Here is an 11,253-nt window from a genome sequence, read left to right as displayed (position 1 = left end):
CCTTGAACCAAACTAAAAGGAAACCTTCGTTTCACTTCTTCATCAGAAGCTATAGATGTTCATATCTATGATTAACACTCTCACTCAATTATACTACCGAGTTCCCAAAATGTAAGTATGGGCTAGTCCGTAGGGTAAGCTGGTAACGAACAAGTCAAAGAACTCAAATAATACAATCAGTTAGAATACTAACCACTCAGAATTGAGATTGAATTGACCTATGGTCAACTATATGATATGACTTGAATAGATAATAACGGTATGTTTACTTATCCTATCAATGGTCAATATCGGTCAAGTCCAATGTAACAAATACATCAAATCTTATTTTCTCTACTAATATTCTGGAAATAACATAACACCACAATGTGTAAATAGATCATATCGTAAATTAGCAAGTCATTGTAAATCATGTACACTGACTAATATTGTTGTTGTGTATAAGAAAGTACTGATATTTTTTTTTCTTATATCTTCTTGTATGAAAAAGGTACAATATGAAAATTTTGAGAGAAAATTCTTGATAGATGAATTCAATAATATATAAAATAAAGTTTGTTACTCAATTTGTTTGTTGCGAGTTTTGCAACAAGCATTTACTCCATAAAAAAAGTACGATGCACAAGGAGTTTGCCTCTAGCGGCCCGCACCAAAACAGTGACTCTCCCATCATTTTCACCCCGTGAACTGAATAAGAACAAAAGAAATACAAAGAGGAAAAGAATATGCTATTTGACTTGAGCTTGACAAAATGATTTAACAGGGATATAGATGAATTGAATGAACATGTATCACAAGTTTACATCACAATGACCTCTATTTACAGGACCGCGGCTAGAGAAACCACCAACTCAGTATATTACAACTTTTCAAGCAATGTTCCTCCCTAATTCTCATCCATCTCATTTGATTGGTGAGACAGAAATACCATAATGCGAGAAAAGTTAAATTTCATAAAAAGCTATTTGCTCCCAGCGCCTCCTTCAATTTTCGGCGCCGTGTAGAAGTGGCGGTGCAAAATGGCTCTGCTCAATGGCAAAGAATGGAAAACGGAAAACCAAACCAAACGTCAGAAGCTGGCTGCTATCCTTTTATCCACATCAATTAAAAAATTAAGCTAATCAATGCACCAAATCAAGAATGGAAAACGAGAATAAATGTGTTATCCTCTGTAAAAACAAAAAACAGTTTGTTTTAGGTCGACCATAGTTCACTGGTTGCTCAGTAACCATGGAACTAAGCCACTCGATATCCTTTTGTTTTAATTACACATGCAGTTATGTGAGTGGTGGAAAATGAAAATGAACAACAATTCACTAACAAACAAATTAATGATAAAAATTAGTACGTACTGTATTTACTCCACATCATGGGAAGGCATGTCACGAGCTAGAAAGCAATCGATGAAACCGTTGTGCTCTACTTGAACCATTTGAAGACCTACCCTGGCTGTGGCACAAACTATTTTGATGCAAACGTTTCCTTCTCCTTTTTGTACGAAACAAAAAGTCTTCTGTATCTAGAACATAGGAAACCTAATACACACAAAACTATAAACAACAATACTGGAAAGAGAGAAACAACTAAGTACAAAAGCAGAAAAAGATTTCATATGGTTTACCTTCGAAGATATGCAAGCTATCTTACATTCCAGACCATTGGTTACTTGAAGTCCTTCCATGGCCTGAGATGTACAAGAAAAATCATCATTACTGGCATATTTGCGCTTATTCCTGCAAAAACCAGGAAAATCAATCAGAAATGGGTAATAAAATTGCAAAAAACTCTTTTAAGTTTTGAAATATGTCAACAAACCTCTTCAAGAACATCCCAGATTTCTCCTTTTTATCAGGAAGAACTGAGAGGAAGTCATTGTATAAATAAGATGCAAAAGTAGGGTCCATAGATACAGCAGTCACTTCTGGCTTATCATGCCCAGAATCCATGAGCTGAATGGACAGGTGTGCTGGGATGGCTGACTGCAAAATAAAAATTACAAAGAATCTTTGAAAAGCACATTTTTCCTGTACATAAATATACATATATATAAATCTCATCTGCACGATATTATTATTATTATTATTATCACTGATGACTTACACATTCAATGCGATATATGTTCTCATCATGAAGAAGTACTCGAGCATTCTCATGATAAACTATATCAACAAATCTTCCAGGTTTTCTTGACTTTTCATAAGCATGTAGTTGGAGAAGCTTGTTATCCATCTCATCAGTTGCAACTGTTTGGAGCTAAAAAAAAGATAATGCATAAGAAACTATATGACAAAAGGTTGCAAGGGATAGACAGAAAATTACAAGTATTACAAATATAGCTGCGCTACCTGTTTAACAAGTTTGTAAATCAGCTTGTCTAATGTGAATAAAACATATGAATGTGTTCCAATTATAGCTCGACAATCATCCTCAAATTTTGTGTTGTCCGAGGAACCATCAAGCAGATTGTAAAGAGCATTCATGAATCTGTACCACAAAAAACAATGCTCCAAATAAGTACAGTGAATGAGATAAGGCTAAGGCTGATGGAAAGAAAATGAAAACCATGTTGACCTAGCATAAAGATCAGTAGAGCTGGTATCACTTGAAGCCCTCCATTTCCTTTCACCAGAAGATGAATTAATTTTTGCGGACTGTATTCTCTCATATAATGTCTGCCAATTAGATAGAAAGGATATAAGGTTTAACTTTCGCATCACAAAAAATGTCAATTATAAAGGTAATCATATATACAAGGAGAACCCAGTGATCCATACCTGATGAAGTCTGAAAAGCACATAAAAAGAATCATTTCCATAAAAAACACGAGAATCCTTCTCTTTATCATGCAAAGATGTAGGAACATGCTTTGCTAGAGGCTTCACAGTCAGTAGAAAACGTTCTGAAAGAGGTAATGACATTCCATCTCCTTCAACATCATGGGCATCTGCCATTCCTTCAGCCTCACCTTCACTCTCAGCCTTAGTATCATGCTCCCCATCTTCCTCTTGCTCTTCACGAGAACACTCCTCACCATCCCCCGACTCACTTACAGAAACATCACCATTCTCTGAAGCATTTTCACTATCCTCTGATGACCTCTGAGCACTTTCCTCACCTTCATCATCAGCATCATTTTCTCCTCCTGCCTCTCCACAGCACAATTCTTCTTCTCCATGTCCGGTTTGATATTGCCTGCTAGCAGCACCATCCTTTGCCTTATGCAGAGCATCCAAACCAGCTTCCCCATAGTTCGCAAAATTATCCTCCTCAAAATCCCCATTAGGAGATAATTCACCTTCTTCTCTTTCAATCTTAAAATTTCCAACAGGTTCTTCTTGATACCTATGACTCTTGGTACCTACTGTCAAAGCCCCATTTGAATGTATAACAGGCCTTGTTGAATCACCGGCCTAAGCGTCAATATGGTTTAGCAATTACTTCAGCACATAAGCAACATACATGTGTGTAATAAAAGTTATTCTACAAAAGCTGGCAATATATGCTCCAAACCCCGACCTTTCATTTGTATGCAAATCAACTAAAAACTTGCAAGAACTCAAATCAGTTTCACACAACCCGGCGAAATCACTGTTGTTGACACATTAAAAAGAATTTTAATCATATTGCTAAGCTTACCTCTGACGAAAGCAACTCAAGACCACCAACACCAGTACCATTACTGGGTCTAGAGGGAGTAACACTAGGACCTTGCAACGGAAGGAAAGAAAGCATATCAGACATCTAGTCCATTGCATTACGGAAAAAATATCAAAGGAAAGGCAAGCATTTAGTTAAGTTAGAGAAAGCGGGGTAGTAGGAAGACTAAATTCAAGGGCTGAAAGCTTCTAAAAACCTGAAGTGTCTTCTATGTTTGTTCTTCCATTACTTTGCTCTGCACCAGTGGCGTGTAATGCATTTGAATTGACTATTCGTTCACCGGGAAGTTCTTGTTTGGTGACTCCAAATGCTTCATCAGCTGTAGATGCATTGCTCTGTACTTTACTTAGTCCAGGGTTATTGCACGTATCATCCTTGCGAGCACGATCCACATCAATAGAACTATCTTCCTTATTGCCACTATCTCCATTAGCAGGCCAAGTTCGACAAGAACTTGACTGTTCAGGCTGAATACTTTCATCTCCATTTCTGCAATGATTTAACTGTTTGGAATTGACAGCAGTGGCAGTAGCAACACCACCTGGACTGCCGTCACTCTCTCCTACACTTCCAGCAGCACTTTTAACATGAGTTTTTGTCTTGACAACATCTTCTGTGTCCTCTGCACCCTGAGGTCGAGAAGGAACACCAAGCATGGGTTCCAGGAAGGTTGTCCATATTTTCATAACTTTATCCAACTGTTCTGTTGTACAAACTTCTCCACATGAATATTTGATGAGCTGATACAAATCTTCATGAATCTCAGGATCAGGATACTCAAATTCCAAGTTTGGAATTATGGGCCGTCTATTTCCAGCAGCTATAGCAAGAAGAACATCATCTTCCTTCCGCTTCTTCTCACTGCTTTCTTTTATCTCTGCTAGTAAGGCTGGGGGAAAGGTGAAAAAAATGGATAATAAGCTATATGAATGTCTAGTGAAAGTTGAATGGACAAAAAGTCTATGGTCATACATGATAAGTAAATTAAAATTATGGGATACAAAAAAGTAATGAACCTTTTGTACTCAAGCTCTTCGTGTCCTGTTGCTTGAAATAGAAACTACGATGATCAAGTGACTTGTGATAGTTCTTTGCGTATATTTCAGCCCAAACTTTATTGTAATCAGAACGACATTTTGCCCACTCTTCTTGTTTTTGCTTCAAGCGATTTAATATAATAGGCAAAGCAAGAGAAGTATTCTTCCTTATCACATCCACAACATCAAGCCCATGGTCACCATACAACCGTTCAATGCATCTCAGATTCAAGGCTATAGTAAGACAAGGGAAAATTCCATTAGAAGATAAAAACCTACATGACAGAAATATATATGACATCCAAAAGACTACAAATTTACCTGTGAAGTGATCTTCAATCCGGATTGGACTATCTGTCTTTATTGTATTGCTATTGATCTTTTCTAAGAGTTCTACCACACGCTTGGTTGTTACATTCACAGACTCTAGCAACATATCTAGTTCAAACCTGATTACAATGATAACATAACATAAAAAAGAAATAAATAAGGTGCTTGTACAGAAAATAGAAAATCTTAGGGCCAATTGGTTGGAATTTTTTTTTCCTTAATTCTAATTAAATAATTTGGTCCGGCCCTTTAATGTATGGTTGGTTGTTTGAAACAAAAGTCAAGGTCTGAACTGATCCGAGACCACAAAATGAAAACAGCCCAATATCAGACTGCAATTGCGAAGCCTTCCGGCCCTTTAAAAAAATGTATGGTTGTTTGTTTGAAACAAAAGTCAAGGTCTGAACTGATCAGAGACCACAAAAGTGAAAACAGCCCAATATTAGACTGCAATTGTGAAGCCTATAAGTTAGGTAGAGATAATGGTCGTGCTGGTTCAATAACCAAATTATTATTTTAGTATATTATGGTTCTCTGTTTGAGCCATGTGACTGAAATGTGAAAGGTGATTCAGATGCTGTAAAATGAAATAAAATCTCTTTTATTTTCACTCTCTTGCAGTGTGTCTCTGCATAGTAGTAGAAGCTAGCTATCATGCATATACAATGATAAGTTGATATTTTTGTAGTGTGTCGGATACATGCATACAAAATTGTATGAACGAACCAAAGATATGCAAAGCTGTTGGTAAAGCTTTCATTTTGATGCAGCAAAAGTAAGCAGAAGGCAGTGTTCAATTGTAAAGTCTGGGTGGTTTGCTCACTTAGTCAACAGGAAAATGAATCTATTCAAATCAACCTAAACATTATTTGTGCGTGTGTGGTGTGTCGTATTGACAAGACAAAGTTACAAAAAGGGGTATTATGAAAATTGCTTCTTGTAACTTTTTTATCAGATACGATGTTGCTGAGAGAAAATCACTCAGCTCTTATGATTTGTGGTTACGAATTTATTGTTCCTTGAAATTTTGTATATTATTATCAGAATCATAATCTATTGGGATCCATTTGTAAAAAGTGGATGGCACCTTTACTTTCTCAAGGACAATGTGTTCACACAGTACTTCACAATATTTTATTACGATGGAAAAATTAACTTTGTTAAATGTAAAACTGATTTTATCAGCCTCCCAAACACTTTACAGAGAGTATAAAGATAATTGTATAGTTAAAGCAGAAATTATAAAACAGCTTAGCCAAATAAATTTTCCATTTGTGTCATGTTTTCAAAACTCCTAATCAAACACAATTTCATTTTTTAATTTCACGACTTCACCCAAACAGAGTTCCAAAACACAGTATCTAACCACTAATCCCTAGCCAGTGTTTAGAAAATACAAAAAATTAAACACCAACAAAATCGGCACTAATTGCTTTCACAGAAATTATGTTATATTTTTCTAGTGGCACACATAAACAAGCAGCCAAACAGACGATGCAAATAATCAAAACAATAATAGAAGCCAAAAAAACATGAATAACAATGAAAGTCATATTCGCTTCAATACCTGTCATCTTCACATCGAAACAAACTTTCTTCATATTGGTTTTTTCGCATGTGTTTAAAAGAGTAATCCTCACTTCCTGAAGTGACCGAAACCCAATGGTCATTTAATACTTCAGCACCCAACTCTGACCTCTGACCAACAGAAGGTATTGGATACTGCATGCAACAACACAAGTATAACATAAAACATCAGTAATGAATGCTTAAACAAAGAAATGAATAAATTGTAAAAAAAAAAAAAAGCACAGCATACATTTTTTGGCAGAAGACGATAGCTGGGGGTGCAACGCTCACAGTTAGAAAGGTCAAGTTCATTAATAGGCTTTCCAATATACTTATCCTTGCTGGAGAACAAAGACATCTTCTGGCTTCCAACATCTTTATTTACGAAGGATGAACCCTTATCATTCCTTTCCTTTTCTCGGCTTTCACGTTCTCGATCTTTTATCCCATCATCTTTATCACGCTCTCTGTCTCTATCCTTTTCCTCTAACTTCACCGGTTTGGGTAAATGTCCTTCATTCCACAGGGATTCTGTAATGAATTCGTAATAAAGAAAAAATTCATAAAACCATAAACAAATTTCATATAATCACACTTCAAAATATTAATGATTTTAGGATCTTTATATAAATATATATATTTAAGGAGAGAGAGAGAGAGAGAGAGAAAGTTCTGTTTTTCTATCCCCGGAACTTTTAAAATAAACTAAGAGAGCATCTTGCATTAGATGAAAAAGGGAACAAATCACTTTACGTACTTTTACTCATGACACCAGCAAGGAACCCATCTGCAGCACAGGACTCAATTAGATACAAGTTTCATTATACAGTATCCAGATCATAGACAATTTGAGATTAGACAATTACCATTCTTCTCACATCGAGACAAAAATTCGTTGAATCCATCCATAAGATCCGGATATTTTCCAAGTAGATCACCCACCTGGACAATAAAAAATCAGAATTTACCAAAAGTTAATGGAACACTGCACCAAATATTTATTGCCCAAAAAATGTCTACATTCTAAGCCAAGGAGAAAAACTAATGCTGAAAAGACAAGCTCACACCATGACATACCAAAGATTGCAATTCCGACCGTGTTATAATTTCCTTGCTATAGATATGAAGGCACTTCAAAAATTCTTGGTAATCATCAGCATTTCGTAACTTCTCCTTCACCTTCTCACAAAATGCAAACTCTTGGCCATATATACCTGCCACACCACACCTTGCAATAAATTAAAGAACTGATCTATACACTCAAATTAATTAAGTTTTAATGTATGAAGCACTTAACACTCACTTTTTGCAGAACTTTTATCATCACAAGAGGATGAAATGGGACGCAATCCAAAATGTTCATCGCCGTCTCCTCCTTGATGAATTTGTTCAGCAGCTGAATCTTCGATCTTACGTCCAGATTTCCTTTTATGAGGATAACGCTGCACATTGAAGTCCCTAATGCCATCATGCTCAAAATCCCTGTCATCCCTTTCACGATCTCTTCTTTCTCTATCCTCCCTCCTTTCCTTTTCCTTTTCCTTTTCCTTTTCCTTTTCCCCACGCCTGCGCTGATCTTTGTCCACTTTCATTAGGGATCTATCATGGTCTTGATCAGGACGGTCAACACTAAGGTCACGGTCTCCCATGGTCCTCTCTTTCTGTCAACATTGTAAGAACAACAGATGTACACTCGATCAACAAATTTTTTTTAAAAAAAAAAAAGTAAGTTGGCCAGATATAAACCTTATCAACATGTATTTGACGCATTGTGGGCATGGCAGAGCTCCTATCACGAAGCAGAGAGGCCCTAGCAGACAGAGGATAATGAGTTGAGGCAGTTCCTGATGTGTCGGGTAGGAAATGTGTAAACTCCACAAGCAGGTCTGGGTGCTCTTGAAACAGTGTTGCAACCTGAAAAAATTCAATGGCATCATAATCATTAAATGCAATTACAGACCAACATAACTTCACGCACCAGACCAGAGAAGCAATAAACACACCTCTTGGTAGACTTCTGTGATAGACTTGTTTTCCTTTCTGTACATGTTCAAAATGTCTAAAAATGATTTATAAACATGATCATCACCCTGAAACCGGGTCTGCATGTAGGAAATTTATTCTATTAGACCACAACATTCTATAATAACAATAATATCAAATAAAAATAAAAAATAAAACTCTTAAAACAAATCATTTAACAAGAGATATATCCACCTTAATCTTGTTCACAAAGTTGATAGCTTCTTCAAATTCAACAGGCTTCTTTTGCAGAGGTTGGTCATCCTCAAGTGGTAGGGTAATCTCATATCCTTTTGGCAAGAAGGTATTGAAACCCAAAATCAGGTCTCGATGTCCTTTGAATAAATCCTTCACCCTTTCTATCACACCCGCAGTGTCAATTCTACAACCAATGTCATCAAAGATACAAATCAACAAGAAGTTTAAATAAAAGGATTCCAAAGACCACCCTGTGAGAAGATTAACAGAAAAAGGACGCTTATTGAATGGCATGATGATCAAACCTTTGAGCCTTAAAATCTTTCATTACTTCAAGAAAGTCTTCATATTTGTCCCTTTTGTCCTGAAATATGTCCTTAACGGCCTTTAGATATGCTAGTGCGTCATTTGTTGTAAGTTTCTGGGCGCCACCCCCTCCTATCATCTGGGGTTGCCCCGACCTTCATTTTTCACAAAAATAAATAAAAATTCAAAATATTAAGCAATTGATTGATTAACTAGTAGCAGGATGCCGGTACTCTTATGATAGATCAGACCAAAGATTTCACGCAAAACTGAAACATAATTTCTACCCCGAGCAAGGCAAAATAATAAAAATCCAGACGGAATTACAGACAAAGCGTTTTCCGACATTAAAAAACCTGATCTTTTCTCACCAGGTCAAACTCCTTGGCAAATTTTTTTCTAAAAATAAAATAAATTTAAGATTTATTAAATAGAAATATTTTGTTCAAAAACTAAAATCAATGACCACGAACTCATAGAATTTTGATAACAACAAACTCAATTTCATCATCGACAAAAATAAACTATGATTCCAAGCGGAAAAACGAAGAATAGTACATAGCCAAAAAAAAATGGAACAAAGAGTACAGGATATTGAACTTACGGTTCACCACGCGAAGACACCATAGGCCGTTTGAGTTGAGAGCCCATGTAAACGTCGTCTCTGGACCTCTTCATCTCTCTAAACAAAATTTCCTTTCTCTTCAGTAAAAAACCATGCTTCGAACTCCGATTCAAAGCCCAAAAGACCTATAAAACCAACCCCTTCATTAAAACTAAAGCAAAGACCACGAAAGCAGATCTAAAGCCAAACAAGAAATTTGAAAATACAAAATAATAATAATAATAATGCAAAAAAAATAAATAAATAAATTACACAGGCACACATATAATTCTAATTCACACCTCTTAAACAGATCACCACAAAAAATACAGCAAATTACATTTCTTGAAGCCAAAGCACCGCTAAGAAAAATTGCAGAGAGAATACGCTAAACAAAACAGAAACCAAAATTTAGAGAGCGAGATCGTTAAGTCTTCGAATATTAGCCAGCAAGTCTTATTCAGTGCACACAATATAGAACGCTCGAATATGATGATTATGTGATTCTTCCTCAACAATCTTCGATGGAGGGAATGCGATAATTAAAAAAGGAAAATTACAAAATTTTATTTTGTCCTTCTTTCCTCTACTTCTTCTTCTTCTTATTCTCCTCTTCTTCTTCTTCTTAATAAAATTTTCTCGGAAATCAAACAGAAAGTTGGAGAACACACTCGGATAGAAAAGGAGGTAGAGAAAGTGTTAAGATTGTGATATATAAATATGTGTGTATATGTATATGTTTATATTTATATGAATGAAAGCTGAAACTGGAGACGGAGAACATAAGGGTACTAATATCCCCGGTTTTTACTTGCGGATGGGTTAACCGGTTTACCGCTTATAGCCAGTTCGGAATTTTGTGACCCGAATTTGCACAAATTAGGGCTTATATAGGAGTAGGAGAAGTTATTTTCTTTCGAGGGCTTACTAATGATAAACGACGACGAAGTGGCAATTTTGAGTAATTATGTGTGTTACTTAGGGGTATAGGGGTCAACTACAGCGTGGTTTATGGCTTTTACATGGTGTGTCAAGTGGTAGTGGTGGTGGTGGATTTATAAATATTTGGGAATTAGGGTTAGGGCAAATGTGTACATTTTGATTTTGATTTTTCTCTTTTTTGTATTTATTTATTTTTTGGGGTGGAGGAGTGAGAATTAGGGGATAGGTTCGGTGTAACTTGTAAGTATGTGATCAAACTGAGTTTTTGTAGAGGATGATGATAATTATAATGATGAAAACAAATTAGGTTTAACAAATTTTGTGAAATAACTAAACTAAATTCAGTGAATTTTTTTAATTATTATTAATTTTTTGTTTTTGTATACTCTTACTTACTTGACCCTGAGATTATATACATGGAAGGTGAGCTGGTGAGGTAGTTTATGATTGATGTGGCTACTGGTTACGGCGGCACGGAAAATAGTTAGGGGTTAGGACTTGGGACTTGGAAAGTAAGAAGTAGAATGGAGTGAGCTACAAAATTTGGGCCTAATGCAATCCACATCACATTTAGAGAGAGGAAATTAC

General features: G+C 36.0%; 1 protein-coding gene across 6 annotated transcripts; it reads right to left on the bottom strand.

Moving 5' to 3' along the window:
- Positions 1-752: 752 nt before the first annotated feature.
- LOC133823172 (paired amphipathic helix protein Sin3-like 4) lies at positions 753-10,615 on the bottom strand. Of its 6 annotated transcripts, none has more exons than XM_062255788.1 (24): positions 10,026-10,608; positions 9,724-9,869; positions 9,119-9,274; positions 8,811-8,997; positions 8,597-8,695; positions 8,340-8,507; positions 7,897-8,254; positions 7,671-7,807; positions 7,460-7,535; positions 7,351-7,380; positions 6,844-7,124; positions 6,592-6,746; positions 5,016-5,143; positions 4,674-4,928; positions 3,854-4,546; positions 3,637-3,707; positions 2,775-3,410; positions 2,572-2,672; positions 2,346-2,484; positions 2,101-2,253; positions 1,816-1,979; positions 1,622-1,733; positions 1,353-1,535; positions 753-1,088 (listed from the first exon to the last, which is right to left on the bottom strand). In XM_062255788.1, the coding sequence occupies exons 2-23, from the start codon at positions 9,795-9,797 to the stop codon at positions 1,383-1,385; spliced, it is 4,326 nt and encodes a 1,441-aa protein (XP_062111772.1). In that variant the 5' UTR covers positions 9,798-9,869; positions 10,026-10,608; the 3' UTR covers positions 753-1,088; positions 1,353-1,382. The 6 variants fall into 6 exon arrangements, with proteins under 6 accessions (XP_062111772.1, XP_062111769.1, XP_062111770.1 ...); XM_062255785.1 differs by having other exon boundaries at positions 753-1,025; positions 10,026-10,605; XM_062255786.1 differs by having other exon boundaries at positions 753-1,025; positions 10,064-10,605.
- Positions 10,616-11,253: the final 638 nt, after the last annotated feature.

The sequence above is a fragment of the Humulus lupulus genome, chromosome 3, assembly GCF_963169125.1.
Source record: "Humulus lupulus chromosome 3, drHumLupu1.1, whole genome shotgun sequence".
NCBI lineage: Eukaryota > Viridiplantae > Streptophyta > Magnoliopsida > Rosales > Cannabaceae > Humulus > Humulus lupulus.
The sequence above is the reverse complement of the archived record's forward strand: the minus strand, read 5'-3'. Positions and strand labels throughout refer to the sequence as shown.

Excerpts from the sequence above, each read along its gene's own strand:
- LOC133823172 (XM_062255788.1), bottom strand. The coding sequence starts at position 9,797 with ATGAAGAGGTCCAGAGACGACGTTTACATGGGCTCTCAACTCAAACGG. Across the intron at positions 7,125-7,350 it reads TGCTGGTGTCATGAGTAAAA|AATCCCTGTGGAATGAAGGA; the intron begins GTACGTAAAGTG and ends AATTCATTACAG. Across the intron at positions 2,254-2,345 it reads TTTACAAACTTGTTAAACAG|CTCCAAACAGTTGCAACTGA; the intron begins GTAGCGCAGCTA and ends TCTTTTTTTTAG.